This window comes from Nilaparvata lugens, chromosome 3 (genome assembly GCF_014356525.2).
Source record: "Nilaparvata lugens isolate BPH chromosome 3, ASM1435652v1, whole genome shotgun sequence".
Classification (NCBI taxonomy): domain Eukaryota; kingdom Metazoa; phylum Arthropoda; class Insecta; order Hemiptera; family Delphacidae; genus Nilaparvata; species Nilaparvata lugens.
Genome location: NC_052506.1, coordinates 78,793,604 through 78,816,327, shown reverse-complemented (window position 1 = coordinate 78,816,327; position 22,724 = coordinate 78,793,604). Strand labels below are relative to the sequence as shown.

The window sequence follows — 22,724 nt, the reverse complement described above, 5'->3', positions numbered from 1 at the left end:
GAAGATTCGCCTGAAAAATGTCAGAGCATTCCCAGATTCCGCACTCCCAGCTACTATACAGGATGATTTTTGAAGCTGCAATACTATTCTATGGAGAAACACATGGTCACTTCTGTATTATCAGAATCATCATTGCAATAATACATTATCATCAGAATGATACAGTATCATTTTCAGTATTCTGTCTATAAGATCATTGCTGAGGGCCTCCCTGCATGTCTCCAGAAACTAAAAATTAGTTTTTCTTGGAGCATGTCTCCAAATTATCCAGAAACCAATAGAAAGGAGACAATATCCCTGTTAATTTGATATAAAATTATTACGCATTACGACGCCCCATGATTCTGAGAGAAGTGATATTCAAAAGAAAAACAAATTCTCGCGATGTTTCCAATTTTATGATAAAAGTTAAATTTCCTTTCAATTCTTCAAACCTGGATTTTTTCTAGCACTACTAGGATATCGGGGTGATATTCTACATCCAATTCTGACGCTGAATTGGAAATTTGAGAAAGTTGTAATTTTACACGAATTGGCTACCATGTAGTTTCTTCGGATGGAGGGCCACGTCTCAACTTATTTTACACAAACTATATAAAGCTGCGTTTACATCAAAGTTATTAGCAACATGTTAATAACTTAATCCTAATAGATTCTATTAGATTGAACATAACTTATCATGAACATGATAATCATATGTGTTTGTCAAGTTCTGTTCAATCTAATAGAATCTATAAGGATTAAGTTATTAACATTTTTTTTATAAATTTGGTTTGAATGCGGCTTAAGTACCCTTCTTAAAATAATTATTTTCCAATCACTTGATAATGTTATCATATAGCCGAAACTTGTTGTGACTGAATAATTTTAAAAATTCAAATTCAAATTTATGAAATGTACTTATATTTCTTTTTTACTTACACAGAAATATTCTTCCATTTGGAATAGAACATAACACAAGAATTTGCCTTGGTATTTTATCTACCAATGTTTTCATGTCTGTGTCGATTGTTACATAAATAATATTTGGGGATTTATGACTTTGAGATAGCCAGCTGTGTCATTTGCTAACTTGAATCAATTGATGTATTTTTTATAATGTACCACCAACATTGACCATAGAAAAGATAGCATAAGAAGATATGCCATGGTATAGGGCGTTTATATTCCAAATTTCAATGTTAACTCAAGCCGATAGTCCAATTGATTCTTTTTCTTGAAGCTTATGTGACGCGGGTAGTCTCTTACTGTGCCGTTCTTATACACTCTCACCCGGCTAAAACAGTGTTAATAGACAGTAGTCGACAGTAATTGGCTTGAGTTAACAAAAAATCGGCTTGAAATTTGAAACATATAAAACCTATACCATAAGATATCTTTTTATGCTGTCTTTTCTCTATGCATTGACTTAGTAAAAAGCAGGAGTTAACTAATAGCACGTCTAATTTCAACATCGTGGATACCCCTATTAGTATTAATTTAAATTAAGCATTATATTAACTGCTATTACACCTTTTTATTCTCGATTTTCTATACTATTAGAATGGGGTGATACATAGACAATATTTATGCACTATCACTTTTTGTGTAGTTGAGAAGTTGATATTGTGGTAATTATTCATATTGAATGAAAAAGACTAAGAAATTGTCAAAAACCACAGATTTATTGATAATTAGAAAGACCGGTTTCGGTTATTACACCATTGTCAATCTCTGAGTTTATCTCTGAGATTGACAATGGTGTAATAACCGAAACCGGTCTTTCTAAGTACGGTATCAATAAATCTGTGTTTTTTGACAATTTATGTACTATTTCGGAATATGTGTAACCTTATCTAAATTTGGGAGAGAAATTGCACAAGGTTACCTGATTTTTCCCTTCCCTATCATTTTGATGATGTACTTATTGTATGAATTAATGAAGAATAAAGGATACAAAAATCGATACGGTATCATTTTATTATAAACACATAAATTTATTGTTGATACTGCACAGTAAATTATTAACATCTTTGGATTTTGTACGTAAGTTGTATGAAATAGAAGATTTATTTGCTGATGAAAAAGTACAATGAATTCAAATTAAGTCACAGTGAGTTCAGAAGGAACAGTATTGCAATCTTTCAAACAATAACAGTTTATAGAAGTTGAAAAAAGATAAAAAAGTGAATGAATTTTTGTATGTCTAGAGTTTTCTCCTCCACATTCAACCTCCTATTTATTCTTTTTACAAGTCCTCACTTATATATTAACTTGAGAGGAATTAGCATCAATTATACAATTTATAAATAAATTGAATAGTCTCAATATTTTGGAGATTCAACCCTAAAATTTTTTCTCTCATTATTATCTCAAATAAAGCAATATAATCACACAGATTCGTAAGTATTTTTTTGAAAACACTCCATAAATAAAACTGGAACATAACAATACATATCCTTGTGAAAAACAAAAATATTTTCTTCCAATCTCCATTTGGACTGTTGTATAAATTAGAATTGGGACCGTTTTGGGCTTATAAGCCTGTGGTACTTTTCTGTAAGTTATGTAATTATGAATGTTCAAATAAATAATAATAAATCTTTGTGATAAAATAATAGTTTTTCTTCGAGTTTACAAAATGCAAAAACATAAAAAATTACAATTATGTAGCTTCTTATTATCTTGATGATAGGTTCTCTAAAAAAACCTAGAATTTGAGTTGAAAGGATTTTCCTCACTGTAATGACTTTTATCCTTAAATAATAATTTCCGAAGAATATAATTCAGCTTCTACATATTATTGATATAGTCATGAATTGCGTAGAATTCGATAAAGCAAATACATTGAATTGAATAAATTATTGATAGATGAATGACATTGAAAATAAATTATTGATATATGAATTAGGCTACTTAAGATTATGCATACTTGGGGCAAAGAGGAAGTTGTTCTCTCATGAATTTTAGAAAACTAGGATTTCATAAATAGAATCTTGGTAATCTTCAAAGGAGGAGAGCTCCTTCAGTCTCAACGAGCTCCAATAACACTTGATAAAATAATTCACATAATCTTGGATACTTGATAATTTTGATAACTTAAATGCTATTGACCTTCTTCTCTATCGAATCATTTCTCTTTTATCTTATCGTATATCCAGAACAGATTTATTCTCTATATGGAAAAATAATCATTAAATTTTAATCAATAACAACATAGATAAATGGGGAGAATACCAAAAAATAACTCCATAAGCCTTAATGATAACATATGTACCTTTTTCTCAGGAACCCTTTGAGGTAGACGTCTAAAATTTTGTACAGTACTACTTAGCACCATTATGAACACTTTAGCGAGAGGTAATTTAGAAATAATTTTTAAATTCCATTTTATATGCCTTTCTGTAATTCAATACTGTGTTTTCGAGCAGCCATTCAGAAAAAATCATACTTGGTGAAAAAATGGTTGAAAACTGAAAAGCTTGTGCTAAACCGCAGTGGTCGCCAAACAGTCGATCGCGAGCTACCGGTAGCTCGTGGGGTAGTTTTTGGTAGCTCACAGAAATGCTTTGGTTGGCAATCAATATTTGGCCTCAAGTCCCCAAAGAAAAATATTCAAATATTATTCAAGTTGCATTGAGGTTGAAAGCTATGTTTAGCTCTACCTACGTGTGTGAAGCATCTTTTTCAAGTATGAAATTCATAAAAAATCAATATAGGAACAGACTAACTGATGAGCATTTGGACATCTGCATCAGAATGGAGGCTACAACGTACACTCCAAACATCAAAAAAATACTGGATGACCAAAAAGAGTTCCACTGCTCTCATTGAAATGTACATTTCAACTTTTGTTATACTTTTTGCTATGAGCTAAGTAGATTTCAACACTAGAAATGTATCTCTATACAATAAAAGTGTGAGACATTTCATTTCGCGGACTGTACTTTCTACAGTCTAATATTCGTTGGTAGCTCACTAGAAGATTTATGAATGCTATTCTAGCTCACGGGCTCATCAGTTTGGCGACCATTGTGCTAAAGTATGTAAAAAGGTCATTTTATTCAGTGTTCAAAATATCAGGTTGATCGGTTGGATAGATCTCTAGTAAAAGGTACATATGTTAACATTACATTACATTATTTTTTGGTCTGCTCCCCTAATAGCACAACTTACTTACAAGACAATAATACACCTGTTGGATATGAATAATTCCTGGTTTTTTCCTATAAGTTGACTTTTAAACAACTTGAAAGAAACTACTTCAAAGGGAATTTTTACTGTAATACACAATCAAGATCTCATTAATATACTTTGCAAACATCTACTTCAATTACGGTAATACAAAGATTTCATTCTGAAATTTACAATCAATTTCTTTAAAACAATGACTAAATTGCAAATTGATATTTCATAAAACAACTGCAAATTGTTAATAATCGATTTTCTCCTCAGATGAAATTACAGACAATTCTATACACTCACGATTTCTTAATATTATTTTACTTAGGTACCTACTGATTTACACATACAATTTATAACAGTTAGGTAGTATTTACACTGTACAAATGACTTAAAAGTATCTCACAAATTACAAAATTATTTGCATTGATCGTATGACTTAATACTAATATATTTTAGACAATAAGTTACATAAATTTCCATGATAATCCACTAATTTTAACTATGTAACAAAATTTCAGCAGAGACAACTGATACAAGACAATTAAACAGTATCTTTACTATAGATGAAAATAGAAATCTAAGTCCCCTTTTTAAAATTATTTGTTTCTTGTTTGTTCAAATAATTCGAATTATTTTAAATTAGTAACATGTTTCGGCTAGGCTATATGACTTGATAAAGGCATCATTAGCCGAAACATGTAGTGACTAAATAATTTTAAAAAGGGTACTTGGATTTCTATTTTTTATTTATATTTAAGAGTAGCCCTAAAGAAAAAAGACAGTGTCTTTACTCTATATTCTCAGCAACCATTTTAGGGTTTATTATTTGATAGTATTATTATCATAGAAATTTGTCCATAGAAATTAGTAAAACTCCTCATAAATCAGGATATTGGTTTGAATAAGACAAAGACTAGATCCCTCGGAGTTGACGTGTAACATGTATCTATACTACGTGCAAATCTTCTTCAGACTTGGAGGAATATGCGGCGCAGAGAAATGAAGGGAGATCAGCTAATTGCAGTAATGAATAGTCATATGTAGAAGAACAGTTGCAAATTTGTCGAATAGAGTCAGTCGAGTCTGTGATTGCAGAGAGGAAACTTCCTAAGTTCAACATGAGCGCTTGAATATCCACTGGAAATTAGAGAACGCCAGCCGGTAAACAATGGCAACATAGCAGCCGTTGTATCCCTACCTCTGTATGCCTTCTCTGCTGCGCATGTCCATCCCAAGTCTGAAGTTAATTTGAACAAAGTATAGGCCTATACTCTGTAGAGAGTATTCCAGAAAATAAGAAGTCTCCTACTATGGGCAAATGGACATTTTTCTAAAAAAAATCTCGTTGGCTCATATTTTTCAGATATTGAAGCAAAAAAATTAAGGTACTTCAACTCAAAAAATTAACTCACTAGTAGCCTATGGCTTAGTGGACACTAGAAACATTTCTGTTCTTCTTTTTCAAAATAAGAGTTCATTATTATTACTCAAACTTGGTTTTTTCTAAGGGTCAAAATCTAGTGGAGCGGCGAAGGTAGAGTGTATCAGAGGATGTAGCTGTGAGTTTATGAATACCGGATCTATGTATCCGCTTTTTTGCACCTTCTACCCTACGTTCGCCGCTCCAATAAGATCAGAGCTATTTTAATACTGTACAAACATTATTTTAACTTTACAGGTGTACTTTACAGGTTAGGTAGGGTAGAAACCTACCTTACTTAGGCTTTGAGTAGCAATTGTTACTCGATTAATCATTTTTATAACAATGTTGTTAATCTCTTATAGTAAGTAATTTTCAGATAACAACTTCACACTTGGTTGTTTTTGGGATAGTATTTTTAAGGTTAGGTTAGGTAGTAGATCTACTCACAAAAGTACCTTATCTCTTTCAAGTCAACTGTTACACAAATAATTTATTCGTAAACTATATGGTAGTCTCTTAGGCATATATTTCACAAATAGCCTTTCTCATATAACAACTTAAAGCTTTGTTATTGTTAGAATAGTATTTCCAAGGTTGGGTTAGGTAGTAGATCTACTCACAAAAGTACCTTATCTCTTTCAAGTCAACTGTTACTCAAATAATTTACTCTAAAACTATATGGTAGTCTCTTAGGCATATATTCTACAAATAGCCTTTTTCATATAACAACTCAAAACTCAAAGTTTTGTAATTATTGTTAGAGTAGTATTTTCCAGGTTATGTTGGGTAATAGACCTAACCTAACCTTTTACAAGTATTTGTCAGTTCTTTTTCAAGTCAACTGGTACCTTACTCCAAATAGCCTATTTTAAAATTATATGGTAGTCTTTTATAAAGCTTATATAGTACCTAAAATAGTCTTTTTCAGATAACAACTGCAAAGACTCAGTTGCTCTTGAAATAGGTAAGTAAGTTTGGACTTTTTGAGGTTAGGTTAGGCAATAGGCCTACTACAAATACTTGCCACTGAACTGTTACTCAAATAGTCCCTTCTAAAATTACTGTATAGAGAATCTTTCAAAGTAGTCTTTTTCAGATAACAGCTTGACACTTGCAGTCACTTTTCAAATAAGTACCTAGGTAATCCTTTTTGAGGTTGGGTTAGGCATTAAGCTGCATACAGATTTACACGCTGCGAACATAAGCAATTCACTTTTATCAGCTGATGCCAAGCGTTTTATAACTGTATCTTACCATTTCTGTAAAAATACAGATGTAATCAGCTGATTAAAAGTGAATTGCTCATGTTCGCGGTGTGTATATCTGTACGCATCTATAGGCCTACTACAAGTACTTGCCAGTTCTCTCTCAAATTAGAAGTCTCTTCTAAAATTATACCGTATAGGGACTCTTCCAAATTGGTATTTTTAAGATAACAACATCACACTTGCAGTCACTTTTCAAATAGGTAGGTAATCCTTTTGAGGTTAGGTTAGGAAATAGACCTACCACAAGTACTTGCCAGTTCTCTCTCAAGTAAACTGTTTACTCGAATAGTCTCTTCTAAAACTATAGGGAAGTCTTTCAAAGTACAATGAATAGTCTTTTTTTCAGATTGACACTTATTATAACAACTCAACACTCTGCTCTTCAAATAGGTGGGAAGTCTTTTTGAGGTTAGGTTAGGCAATAGACCTACCACAAGTACTTGCCAGTTCTCTCTCAAGTTAACTGGTACTCAAATAGTATCTTCTAAACATTATAGGGAAGTCTTTCAAAGTATATGAATAGTATCTTTTAGACTTGACACTTATTATAACAACTTAACACTCTGCTCTTCAAATAGTTGCAGTCTTTTTGAGGTTAGGTTAGGTTGGGGTAAACTCAGGAATGAGGCGCAGCGGCCAACAGCTGCTCGTAACCATGGTAACTGTGATAGGCGGCTGCGAAGCCGAGACTAGATTGGTGGTGAGACTTGGTGGCCGTTTCTGGCTTTGGATAGCAGAGGGGCTTTATGTGTAGGTCGGGCAGGTCGTTCGGAGACGCTCCCAGGAGGCAGGTCGCTTCACTGGTCAGCATCATTAGTTCTCTGTAACATCAATAGAATCATCATCAATAACAACAGAAAATCAAGCAATCAAACAAAATGATAGATACAAGTTTATTCAAATACAAACACCATCTACAAAAAGTGTCTCGAAAGGTGTAACAGCAGAAGACCATATAGAGTCTACATGGAATTCGCAACAAAAAATGTTAAGTGAAATTTTCATTTATTGACTGTAGTGTTTTTGAGATTCATAGTCTAATTAATGACACAAATTTATTCAAATACGAACACCATACGGTACATAAAAAGTGTGTCGCGCGAAAGTTACAACAGTCGAATACCATAGATTCTACATGGAATTTGCAGCAAAAAATGTTCATTGACATTTTATTACATCGACCATAGTTTTTGAGATCTATAGTCAAATTAATGACACAAATTTATTCAAATAGAAACACCATAAATACCGGTGTCCCAGGAAAGGTGTAACAGTCGAAGACCATAGATTCTACATGGAATTCGCAACAAAAAATGTAAAGTGAAATTTTCATTTATTGACCGTAGTGTTTTTGAGATCTATAGTCAAATTGATGACACAAATTTATTCAAATACAAACACCATAAATACCGGTGTCCCAGGAAAGGTGTAACAGTCGAAGACCATAGATTCTACATGGAATTTGCAGCAAAAAATGTTCATTGATTTTTTTTATATAGACCATAGTTTTCAAGATTCATAGTTAAATTAATGACACAAATTTATTCAAATAGAAACACCATAAATGAACAGTGTCCGGCGAAAGGTGTAAGAGTCGAAGACCATAGATTCTGCATGGAATTTGCAGCAAAAAATGTCCATTGAAATTTTTTTTATATTGACCATAGTTTTCGAGATTCATAGTTAAATTAAAGAGACATATTTATTCAAATACAAACACCATACGGTACATAAAAAGTGTGTCGCGCGAAAGTTACAACAGTCGAAGACCATAGATTCTACATGGAATTTGCAGCAAAAAATGTTCATTGACATTTTATTATATCGACCATAGTTTTCGAGATCTATAGTCAAATTAATGACACAAATTTATTCAAATACAAACTCCAATATCGAGGACCGAGCTTCGCTCTGGAGTACAAAAGCATAACAAATTTATTACGAAAGAAGAAATGATAATAACATTCATAATATTCATACAGGAGTGTTCTATCTAATCACAGTAAATTGAGATTAATTCCCAGAGGAATGCAAAAATTTCCCCCACAAAGGCACAGTTGCACAAAAGCCGGTTAAATTTTAATCCTGATTAACTTCACGTGAACCAAATCAGAGAAGACCATTTCAAAAATCTGGTGTGGCGCACTCACACAACTTTCCTTGCCGTTGAAAATTGAACACCTGACGCTAGCGTTCCCGCGCATCTCAAGTCTACTACTATTCAAAGATCTGAGCCAGCTGGTGACAGGACAATTAATAACGCTATAGACACACGAGCTCTGCTATCTCTTCATAGTGAATGATTTAATAGAATCAACAGTTGTCAACAGTTTGCAATTGAAATAATCTTATTTTCTCGAATTTCGAGCTTATTTTCAAATTTAGGTAAAAATGTTACTAAACTTTAATTGTAGAGATTTTAATGCTCAATCTTTTCCACTTGAAATTTTTTGCTTAAATTGTATCTGAAGCCTGATAATTGGGAATCTGAAATCAAACTTTGCCCAGATGGGGCGGAGATCCTGAAATTTTTACAGATATGGGACTTATGACAGTTGATAGAACTTATCAATGACTAATTGAGGTATGAATTTGATCAAAATCGTTGGAGCCGTTTTCGAGAAAATCGCGAAAACCTTTGTTTTTGACAACATTTTCGCCATTTTAGCCGCCATCTTTAATTGAATTTGATCGAAATTGTTCGTGTCGGATCCTTATATTGTAAGGACCTTAAGTTCCAAATTCAAAAGTCATTCCGTAAATTGGGAGATGAGATATCGTGTACACAGACGCACATACACTCATACACACACACACACACACACACACACACACACACACACACACACACACACACACACACACACACACACACACACACACACACACACACACACACACACACCCACACACACATACAGACCATCCAATACCCAAAAACCACTTTTTTGGACTCAGGGGACCTTGAAACGTATAGAAATTTAGAAATTGGGGTACCTTAATTTTTTTCGGAAAGCAATACTTTCCTTACCTATGGTAATAGGTCAAGGAAAGTAAAAAGATGAATACACTGGAATTAATCAGGATTGAAAATAACCAGGCTTTTTTGCAACCGGCACTAAGTACCTGATTGAATGATTACAAAAGTTCAACAGCTGAGTCTTAATTTTGACACAGTCCCACACACATGAGCTCGCTCACTCACTTCCATCACCAACAGACGACGAAATAATTATTAGCTGTTTTTCCAAGAATGAATAATAATTATCCTTTTAATGTCCTTCAGCTAGTTTTCCCAGGGATGAGACCTAGGGCAATCGAATCTTTATATTATGAACCTACTATGTTCTGAATTTCGTGAGAATCGTTAGAGCCGTTTTCAAGATCCAGTGAAATACAAACATATAAACAGAAGTTGCTCGTTTAATAGTTTAGGATACATAAAGAGTACGGTATGTCCCACGAAAGTTGCAACAGTCGAAGACCATAGATTCTACATGGAATTTGCAACAGAAAATGTTCATTGACATTTTTTCATATCGACCATACTTTCCGAGATTCATACAAGGCTCAATACACTCCGGATATTAATAACAACACCTACACATTGTTTGCGATCATCCAGTTTTCTGCTTTATAAGCAAGCTAGTCCAGCAAAAACTTAACCACTTCTGAGAAACGTACGTGACTCAAGCAGTTGCTACGATCCTTGTTGAAATAAAATAATCAATACCGGTAACATTGAAGTCAATTACACTTCAGTACTAGGAAAATAGCACTAAAAATTCATTTGAAATGTAGGAAAATGCTGAATGCTTAGAAAGCCTAGAAAGACATGAAGAGACATGCTCGTGCCGTTGTCGTTGAATAAATAAAGTGAACACTGGAGGAGCCTGTGTCTGGTTAGGATGATGATAATGATGATGATGGGAGATGAGTGGACCTATAGCTATAGATGAGTGGGTTCCGAACTATTAAAAATATGAAAAGCTTCTTGTAATGCCCGGTCTACACGACAACGATATTAGCGCGAACCTGCCAGGTTTGCGCTAAGTTTGAAAATGCTGAATGCTTAGAAAGCCTAGAAAGACATGAAGAGACATGCTCGTGCCGTTGTCGTTGAATAAATAAAGTGAACACTGGAGGAGCCTGTGTCTGGTTAGGATGATGATAATGATGATGATGGGAGATGAGTGGACCTATAGCTATAGATGAGTGGGTTCCGAACTATTAAAAATATGAAAAGCTTCTTGTAATGCCCGGTCTACACGACAACGATATTAGCGCGAACCTGCCAGGTTTGCGCTAAGTTTGCGTCGTGTAGACGGGAGATCGTTGTGAATTAATGAGGTTTGAAGGTTTGTGCTTTCTTCAATGCTTTCTTACAAGAAGCTTTTCATATTTTTAATAGTTCGGAACCCACTCATCTATAGCTATCTATAGATATAGGTCCACTCATCTCCCATCATCATCATCATCATCCTAACCAGACATAGGTTAGAATTTTTCAAGAAAAACTTGCACTACTTGGGAAAGAAATATTTCACAATACAATACTGCCTTTAGAATAAACTGGCAATGGAGGATTTTAGAAAATGAAGTATAAAACTGGAGGAGTATTATTTAATATCATTGTCTCCATGATGTCTCCATTGACTCCAAGTACTATCATTCCTGAGAGTTTGAGCGATTTTAAATTTTGACCATTTTTGCAAAATCCATGATGTTTCCATGGATTTCATGAAAAATGCCAATCTCTCAGATTTGTTTGATATTTTGGGCTATGGATAGAGGTTGACCTAACAAGTGGAGTGTTATAATATTGGACTTTTCGCTAACAGGGTGAGTTATGCAGTTTTATGCCTGTTGTTTATTACTTACAAGTAGTTCTGTCAACAGTAGACCTCACGCAGTAATCTCATCCACAAGTATCTGATTGAAACAACTATAGACTTTATGGAAATACAGCAATAGACTGGCTTCTCCACACATCTGTGTAATCACTTGTCAGCTGATTTATGATGAATAATTCTATAGTCTGATTTTACTCTCTAATATTGGCGTATGAAGGAGGCTCCTTTTTCCTTTTATATTATCCTTGAAATGCAAAATTTCCAAAAACCTTGTATATACGTAGACGCGCAATTAAAAAAGGAACATACCTGTAAAATTTCATGAAAATATATTACCGCGCTTCGCCGTAAATGCGCAACATATAAACATATAAACATTAAGAGAAATGCCAAACCGTCGACTTGAATCTTAGACCTCACTTCGCTCGGTCAATTATTGTTGTTTCCATAGAAGGTTTAAGACCTTGTTGTTTTCTACCACTTTTTATGTTATGTGAATTTGTATTTTGCTGACACTGTTCCTAATGCACCATGATATATAGTAAATCCATTATGGTTATAATAAAGGAAATAAGTGGCTGATACACGCAAGGGATATGAAATTCACGAATGACGCATCATCACGTCTGAACTACTGGACTAATTAACTTGAAATACTGCACACAGATTTACAGAGGATGGTTATAGGCCTTTTTTAAATTCTTAAGTTTTCAGATTGTCAAGTTTTCAATTGAACCCTGCGGAGCACGGGTTACCTGCTATAGGTCAAGTTTTCAGATTGTCAAGTTTTTAATTAGACTCTTGCGAAGCACGGGTAGTTATGAATACAGATTTTTTTCAATTCAATCCTTTCCATCACACACGCTCAAGACTAGAGCCTCATCGTCAGCACACCAGTACTATGAATAAAAGATACATATATTCTTTAGCAGACCAAGTATAAACAGTATCCTATTATATTAAGCGAGCAATTTCTGTATTTATATAACTGGTTATTTTTATATCTGGCTATTTTTATATCTGGTTATTCATGTTTTACGGATCTCGAAAACGGCTCTTACGATTTTCACGAAATTTGCAACATAGTAGGTTTATGATATGAAAATTCGATTGCACTAGGTATCATCCTCGGGAAAACTCGCTGAAAGACATTAAAAGGATAATTCATCCTTGGAAAACAGATGATAATTTCGTCGTCTGTCGAAACAGAAGGTGCGAGTGTGGAAGAGAAACATATTTATTTCCAGCTGTGTAATCAATCAGCGAGAAATATTATCTAGACAATTTAATCGACTTGATCAAAATAATCTGATTTGTTGACATGACATGATAACTCTTCTAAACTAGAGTATATCATAATTTTCAAAGTTGATCATTATTTGACAATTTTAAGTGATTAGTGAGTGTTATTTGGTTTGTATATAATCTAAATTGGAACTTTTTTGTTTTCAAATGTTTGAACTGAGTTCAAGTGTATGGAGCATAACCTAACTTTTTGGACCATTAATAGTGTTTAAATCGAAATTCAGGGATGAAACTTGTACCTGAATTTTTGTGTATGGAACATAACCTACTTTCTGGACTATTTATAGTGTATAAATCAAAATTCGGGGAAGAAACAGTTTTGGGCTGTGCCTGTTAGTCCTTCCCCAATCATTTTGAAGAATTGTGTTCGGTTTATCAATAGTCTATAAATAAATAACGAAATATTATAAATAAATAACGAGCGAAGCTCGGTGCCCCGATATTGATACATAAAGCAAACCAAGTATAAACAGTATTTAATATGAAAAACTTCTTTAAACAAGCACTAAAATACTTCGAAACACGTGTTGAACAAGGATAGAGAGACTCACTCCAAACTGTCAGAATTTCTAATAAATAACATACACGCTTCCCATTCTACCAATACTGACACTGAGGGGTGGACGCACTGCATCCCTTTGACTGAAACATTATCTGCTTTGTTTGAACGAAATTGGGCAAACGCTTCATCATACACCCTTAAACCAGCACCCCACCCCCCACCACCTCTAACAACTCTAATAAGATTTTTCCGCATGTTATTCTAGGGGTGGCAAGCCCCAGAGCATAGCACACAGGGGGAAGAATGGATAATATTACGTCGGGGGATGTTTTTAGCCAAGTACCACCTACCCCTCGAGAGTTTAGGTCTCTAACACCTTTTGCTTGTGTGCTAAACCTCCCTACTGTTTGAAATCCCTCTTTTCAACTAATACAATATTGGGTACTTGACAGCTGTATGTGTGTGTGCAAGACAATGACAGGGAGAGAGAGAGAGAAAGAGTAAGGGTGAGAAAGAGATACACACTTGAATAGGCGCCCCTAAGACTCTCCAACTTGTCAGCCGTTTATTGTACACTAAGCCTTTAATAGACTGCAGATATCTGTCTGTTCATTCCGTCTGACACCAAAAGACCTATTCTAAGAATTCATCTCGTTTTGAGAGCCCGATCGGCGGAGTTTCAAAGTTTTCTGCATGCTTAATACAGTGTAGAACCTCTATAATTCGTAGTTTACGGGACCAAGCGTTTACTATGAATTATAGAGGCAGGAGGATTGATTGATTGAGTACTTTATTTTTGTTGATTACAATATACTGGCTTATACACTTATACAATAGATTACAATACAGCAAGGTTTTAGATGAATTCACATAACATAAACTAAGAGAATAATTGAATCGGTCTGAAGAGAAAGGGAACATGTCAAAAATCAGAATTTTTCAGAGGAGAGAAAAAACTAATAAAAGTATTGATAATTTCAAGATTGTTTTTCGTCATTAGGGTGCAAACTCTTTTAAGACAACAATATTTTAATCCAGTTTAAGCACTTATATAAGATTCACCTCTTAAAATTGAGTTTTTTGTTAACTTCCTTTTACACATGATGATATTATAAATTATCACTCTTCAATTTTTACAATAAACACTTAAACCGAAAGCAATCTAACCTTAAAAGAACGCATGAATCAAAGGTAACCTAAAGGTGCGTACAGATATACGCGCCGCGAACATGAGCAATTCCCTTCTAATCAGCTGTCTATATCTGTATTTTTACAGAAACGGTTAGATACAGATATAAAAAGCTTGGCATCAGCTGACTGAAAGTGAATTGCTCATGTTCGCGGCGCGTAAATCTGTACGCACCTTTAGGTTACCTTTGATTCATGCGTTCTTTTAAGGTTAGATTGCTTTCGGTTAAAGTGTTTATTGTAAAAGTTTAAGAGTGATAATTTATAATAAGTCTAATAGCATAAAAATCACAACTGACAAACAGTTGATTTTCGAATGTATATGGCGTTGAAAGGATACATTTGTGTCATGACTAGTTCCCTTTCACTCCAGTACAGCAAAAATACGATATCTGTTTCTCGTATAAAGAGAATGCTGACATGTTCCCTTTCAACTCCAATCGATGTATCCCACAGTAAACAACTCATTTCAACCATAAGAAAATGAAAAATTTTGACATGTTCCCTTTCTCCTCAGGCCGATTCAATTTATAAACTGTACAATGATATGAAAAAAAAAACAATTTGGAATAACTATACAAGATAATATTGTAATGCATCTACATAAATTGGCGGAGCTTTGGACATATCAATTTCCATTCTTTGGAAAGAATATTAAAAATATCCTTGGATGAGAGGGAGGATGAGAGGGAGATGTAGACAAAGTAAGAAGAACTACTAATCACAAAGAAGGTTGAATGCAATTCAATTTTGATATTGTAATCCAACTATACATTAGACACCCCCTGGGTTAAAGAACTCGCTCATAAACTATTTGCTGTATTGATCTCTGAGATTTTTTGCAAGTATGATTGACCGAACGTAGTGAGGTATATTTTTCAACTCTGGATTTTATTTTGTCTGTCTGTATGTATGTAACCATAGCCTCCTCTAATAAACTCTGTATTAGAGGAGGCTATGATGTAACGCATTCACGGCCAAACGCGTTGATAGAGTTCTATAAGATTTGGCAGGAATATTCGTTTTTCAACTGCACGTCGATGTATACACAAGGTTTTTTGAAATTTTGCATTTTAAGGATGGAAGAAAAAGGAATTTCCTCCATACTCCGATATCACTTTAAATATATTATCTGATCTGGAGATAGGGTTAATCAGACTATATAATTATCCATAATCAATCAGCTGACAAGTGGATTATTCATTGCATGCATTACACAGATGTCTGGAGAGCAGCCGGTGAACAGGAGTGACACCAGATACTTGTGGATGAGAAAACTGCGTGAGGTCTACTGTTCACAGAACTACTAGTAGAGGCTATGTAGGAGGAGGATGAGGGGGAGATGTAGACAAAGTAAGAAGAACTACCAATCAGAATGAAGATTAAATGCAATTCAATCTTGATATTGTAATCTAGACCCCCTGTCACTAGAGACCCCCTGGATTAAAAAACTCGCTCATAAACAGCTGTTGTATTGATCTCTGAGAAATTTTTGCAAGTATGATAAAAAATATAGTAGGTTTCATGGGGATCCTATTCCAATTGAAAAAAATACTTTCTGTCGCTTCAAAACTTTTGTCCGCCGTCTTGGATCCGTCATATGGATTCAACTTCATTCGAATCCAGCTTCATTTTGAATGCAACTTCATTTTTTCAAATGGGAAAGTGGTCATGTGATACATGATTTCGATACAGAATTTCAAAGGAAAATTGATGGCGAAAACCGCACATCGATATCTCAAACCGTTTCAATGATCTCAGCATTTTAATATACTAATAAATGATACAAAAATGAAATGAATGAATTATACATTGAATAATCGAGTGTTAGTAAAAAATAATAGTAGCTTCTACTCACAAATTTAACACTTTGAACAAAAATTTGTCATAGCAATAATTGCTATCACAAGTTGTATTATTAATTACGTGTAGTTTGAAGACAGACAGACGTTAACGGAAGCGAGTTAATATAGAACTTATAAAGTAATGTGTAGGCCTATTATTCAGCTGAAATCATGTGTCGGCGCATAAAGTCTGTCTGTCTGTCTGACAGTCTGTGTGATATCTCCCATACAGCATCAGCTTTTTTAAATGAATGGAAAAATTAAAGAAATAGCATGTAATTAATTCCAGCTGACAAATTTTTTCTTATACACTCTCAATGTCATTTTTATATCCTGAAAAAGGACGGAGGAGTGAGTCAATTTCGTTGTCCAACGAACTTGACCTGTGGAAAGGTTCGAAGAATTTGTGTTCAAAGTTTGAAGCTGATTGATCAATTCTCTCTGAAGTTCTTGTCAAACAGACAGAGAGCGAGTAAAAGTGAGAACTTCGCTAACGCTCATTCTTATGTGGAGACATACGTTTCAAACTATATATACTCAGCCTAAATTTCGCTAATGCTCGTTCAATAAATCGGAGATATTTCAAGATTATTATTATTATTATCATTAATAATTTATTTTGGGATCACTGATTGATTATATCAATGTACTATTTCTATGTTTTTTTTTAATATAATGTAAAACTTGACTCCTCCAGTCAAACCTTCTTTAGAAGGTTTTGGAGAAATTATATTTCGTCTGGTTTATAATATTTGAAATTTTCCACTGAAAGGGAATCTTCTTATCTTTTGTCATTCTTGCTTTTTTTATTATTCTTCATTTGTTTTGTTTGTAAGATTTCTTTTTATAAGTGTATTTTTCATTTTTGTTTGTTATATTTTCTATAATAAACTCCCTTCTTCTGGGGGTACCAGGACGAAGGAGAAAGGGAAAAAAGGGGGGAAAAATCAGTCATCCATTGACCACCCATGGAGGGGGCATGCGGATTCGTCAAAATTTAAGTCCATTATCTAGTCATATTTTAATATTTTTTAACCTAACTTCCCAAACACTCATAATGAGCAACAAATTCCTCCCTTGAATATGGAGATATATCTAGTAACTCCTTCTTCAATTGAGCTCTAAACTCCCCACCTGTGATTGCGTTCAGACGTCGTGGTAATATATTATATTAGAATCGTATATCAGAGCTTTTTACACCTCGCTCATATAGAACCGTATGATGGGCATCATCCCTTAAGTTCCGCCTGTATCTTGTTTCATAATTATGGAATAATGCTCCCGTATTGAATGAGCTTTCATATTTTTTTATGAAACATAATTATAGTTTCAAGGATGTATAGGCTAGGCAATGGTAGGATTTTAAATTCCTTAAAAAGTGGCCGACAACTATTCCTTATTTGTTCTCCTGCTACTACTCTTATCGCCCATTTCTGAAGTGTGAATATCTCGACAATACCACTCGAATCGCCCCAGAAAACAACCCCATACGACAAGAGGGAATGGAATATTGCAAAATATACCTCTCGGAGAGTTTCTCCTTCAAGGAGTGATTTTAAATTTCTAATAGCAAAAATTGCCGAATTCAGTCTTCCTTTCAAGTATGTCAAATGAGGCTTCCAGGAGAGCTCGGAATCTATGATTATTCCGAGTACTTTAATGTCTTTAACGGACTCTAGTTTTTAATCCGTAAATCAAATTCTCTCGTCGTCCTGAATGGAATCTGTCTAGTTTTATTAAAATTTAAGCATAACATATTGGCAGCTAGCCATTTATCGAGTTTATGAACGGTCTCTTGACATCGTGCTTCCATTTCGGATTGACTATCATTCTTCAGCAAAGGATGCTGACATCATCTGCATATAGAACACAGTGAGCTGGTTCGAGATAAGAAGGTAAATAATTTATGTATAACATAAAAATGAAGATTGATTGCGTGCTTCATTTAAGCAGGCTACAATAAATAGAGGGATTACAAGAAAGAGAGATTGATTGCTTTTCTTAACGGCGGAGATAGGATTCCACATCATCTCTGCCACACAACCCTTTGTCACAAGAGAGAGAATAGAATAGAATAGAATAGAATAGAATAGAATAGAATAGAATAGAATAGAATAGAATAGAATAGAATAGAATAGAATAGAATAGAATAGAATAGAATAGAATAGCTGCCTTTATTTTTACCTAGGAGGGCGGAGTTAGGGCGCAGCCGGCCCTCTCTTACACTCAACCTTCCAATACAACACTAAATAATTACTAGATTGAACAAATCAAATTCAGAAAAAATATACAATATTACAAACAAGGTGAATAAAATACAAAAATAATAATCAATGGAGAAAAAAAATAACGAAACCTAAATTATAATTGAGATATGAATAGAAATTAAAGAATAAAAACTGAAAAATAATACAATGTAACAAAAGAAGAAGTAGAAGTGGAAAAAAAAAGAAGAAGAAGAAAAAGAAGAAGGAGGAGAAGAACAAGAAGAAGAAGAGGAAGAAAGAGAAATAATAAATATCGAATTGTTTTGAGAAAAAGAAGAAAGAAAGAAAAACTGACCAATAAACCATTTGCTAGGTCCAGCCACCCACACCACCCCTGATCCACCTGAAAACAGCCGCGCCAAACCGACGAGGTTCCTCAATTAGCCTCAGCTCAACAGGCAATGTGTTCCACAATCCACAAGCCGTCACAAGAAAGGACTTGTTGAACATGACTGTCCTATGAATTGGGAACCATGCCGGGTACCACCCCGACCAATGTCACAGAAGAGTGAAAGTCTTCAGCTATGTACTTGGGTGTCTGAGTTTTTAACACTTTAGAGAGAGAGAGAAAGAGAGAGAGAGTGATTTGATATGTATTTAATACATCTTACAAAGCCAGGTCTGATAAGACCTGATTGAGTACTTTATTTATGTAGATTGCAATATATACTGGCTTATACACTTATATACAATAGCTTTCAATACAGCGAAATTATAGATGAATTTACATAATATAGACTAAGAAAATAATAATTATTGAACTGTATATGATATGAAAAAAGCAATTTTGAATAACTATAGATAATATTGTTATGCATCTACATAAATTGGCGGAGCTTTGGACATATATATCAATGTCCATTCTTCGGAAAGAATATTAAAAATATCCTTCCCACTAACACTCTACCAAAAATAGAGAGAGAGAGAGTGTGTGTGTGAGAGAGGTAGAAAGAGAAAGATATAGAAAGAAAAGATATGATCGACAATATAAAAAGTGAGTTGAAAAAACAACAACTGAGTGGAAGAGTAGAAACATGATGAAAATTGAAATGAATTTTAATAGAAACTAAGGTACAATTCTATGGTAAAAGTTGACAAAGATGTATGTAGCTCTCTCTCTAGCTAGCCTCCAACGGCCAGTGACACACAATCTACCTTGTCAGCGAAAAATCGACAGAATGCATGGGAACAGAATCGGTTTTCCGATAAAATTGCAATTATTATTTATTGATTGCTCTCAGACAGTCTCCAGTCTCCAATCGCATTGTCCTACGCAAATAATTACAATTCACATTTTTTTTCATTCACAGATGCAAAAACTATGAATAAGCAGTACGACTGGATCAATGCCTTTATAATAATTATCAAGATAGATATCTGTGCTATGGTTGTGACAGATCGGAAAATCAAGATTTATTCTATTAGCAAGAGTCACTTCAAAGTATTCATAAAACATATATAATTATCTATAATACTATTCATAAACTCCATAGCCTGCGTCTCGTAGAGACCGTAGGTAGAAAGTTACTGGGGAGGATATTCTTTCAAAGTACAGTATATTTGAAATTGAGTATTCTTTCCAAAGAATGGAGATTGATATGTTCAATGCTCCTCCAATTATTTATGTAGATGCAAAACAATTATATTATCCATAGTAATTCAAAATTACGTTTTTCATATCATATACATAACAGTTCAATAATTATTATAATTTAGTTTGTATAATGTAAATATTCATTTAGGCAAGGCGCACACCAGTTAGTCAAGGCAAGACAAGACATGATCAGACACGTTTAGTCACAAAACTTCACATAGCTGCTTATGACGCAACTCACACTGATTAGTCATTGCAATTAGACATATCTTCATAAGCAACTATGTGAAGTATTGTGACTAAACATGTCTGATCATGTCTTGTCTTGTCTTGACTAACCGGTGTGCGCCTAGCCTAAAACTTCGCTGTATAGTGAACTATTGTATAAGAGTGATATCCAGTTGTATCCAGTATATTGTAATCTATATAAGCACTAGAGGCTGGCTGCATTTAGAAAATTTTTTGATTCTCCTGTTTTTTCACCTCAACTATAAGCCATTATAAGTCATAAACAGTATATGTTTTATATGTAATAGATATTATATAACTACTACTACAAATAATAAGAACAGTTTTTGAAGTGAAAAGTGAAATCTTAACCTCATTCTTTTTTGAAACTTGTATTATTTGTAAAGATCTGGGAGAAGACAGTTTTTGTCTATGCCTGTTGTCTTCTCCCAATCATATTATATATTATAATTATTATTTGTGATTGTCAATTAAATAAATGAATAAATAAACAATAAGTTTCTGCAGACGAGAAGCAAGTGAATGAGTTTTTTAGCTTTGACCAGAGAAAACTTATACGAAAACTATGAGATTGTTTTATTTTCTCTGCTTTGACTATGAACAAAATATAGGAAAAGTGTTTTGACGGGATGGGATAGGAAAGAATGAAGATGATAATATGATATTCGTAATGGAATAGTGAAAGGACAGAAACTATTAAAACGATATACAACCAGTGAGTATAGAATGTAAAATATATAATTATAATGTGAAATTATATTCCATACTCACTGTATACAACGAGATGAATATAAATAACCTATTGAAATACTGTATATTTCATGTGAAAAAATAAATGGAAAAGTACTAACAGTCGTAGTGTGTTAACAACTTCTCTATATAAATTCCCTGAATAGGCTCTGAAGGGCTATTATCTACTCAATTATTCCGTTCCAATGGTCTTGAACAAATACAGACACTGTTCAGCAGCTAGTTTTTACGAAATCAATGATAGTAATAACAATAATAGTGATCATTCAATCAACAAACCATTCACAGTACAACACTTCCAATATACTAGTACCTAATTGAAGAGTGAGAAAGTTAACTATATTGAACCATAGAAAAAGATGATAAACACAAAATGGGAATCACTTTGCCTTATCTGTGATTGAATCTTGAACAGAAACAGCCGGAAAATCAAGTTCATCATCACTCTGGTGCTATACAGGTAGTTTATTGATTCATACAATAAGTGCATCAACAAAAATGATAGGGAGAGAAAAAATAAGGTAACCTTTTGCTATTCCTTTCCCAAATTTAGATAAGGTTGCACCACATAGTCACAGAGAGGAGGATTCCTCCTACTTTGTGACATAGTCCGAAATACGTTGTCATGTAGTTGTTCACTTCACAAAATTTTCAGTTCTTAATTGTTTTCACAAAGTAGATTTTCAAATTTAGATCCTGAACTGTTTTTCAAGGTTTTACAATGAATGTTCATGAAATACAAAGCCAATCATGTTATGGATAGAGTATTTAAAGATCAAACAATGCATAAAAACCATTTAGCTCCAAGGGACATCCACATGTATTTAGGATATAGCCACAGGCTGGAAGTCCGTACAGGTCTTAGGAGACTGTATAGCACTCACCGTATTAAAAATGATCAATTATTATACTTTATTCGTCAAAAAAATGTATTTTGTTAATGGATATTTTCATTAATAATTATATTTCCACATTGTTGGAAAACGATCTAGAGATAGAAAAGGACAGCGCAATTTGCGTTTTGGCGAATCTACTTTGTGAAAATACTTGAAGACTGAAAATTTTGTGAATTAAAGAATTACAAGACAACCTATTCCGGACTATGTGTTATCTAAATTTGGGAGGGGAATAGCACAAAGTTACCTTTTTTCCTCTCCCTATCATTTTGATAATTTACTTATTGTATAAATGAATGAAGAATATAGAACTCATATATTTTGTGGAAGCTTATTGTTATGAGTGTTCAGACTTCATATTGATTTGTGTGAATTCAAATCAAATCAAATAAAACCAAACATGGTTATAAACTAGTAGTTC

At 33.8% G+C, this 22,724-nt stretch overlaps 1 protein-coding gene across 1 annotated transcript in view; it reads right to left on the bottom strand.

The window, feature by feature from the left end:
* Positions 1–1,943: 1,943 nt before the first annotated feature.
* The window catches only part of LOC111046755 (homeobox protein SIX4-like), a 32,778-nt gene continuing 11,997 nt past the window's right edge, over positions 1,944–22,724 (bottom strand). The window contains exon 2 of the mRNA XM_039424726.1: positions 1,944–7,676. Within this exon, the coding sequence (XP_039280660.1) occupies positions 7,472–7,676 (205 nt within the window). The 3' untranslated portion in view covers positions 1,944–7,471. The remainder of the gene's footprint in view (positions 7,677–22,724) is intronic.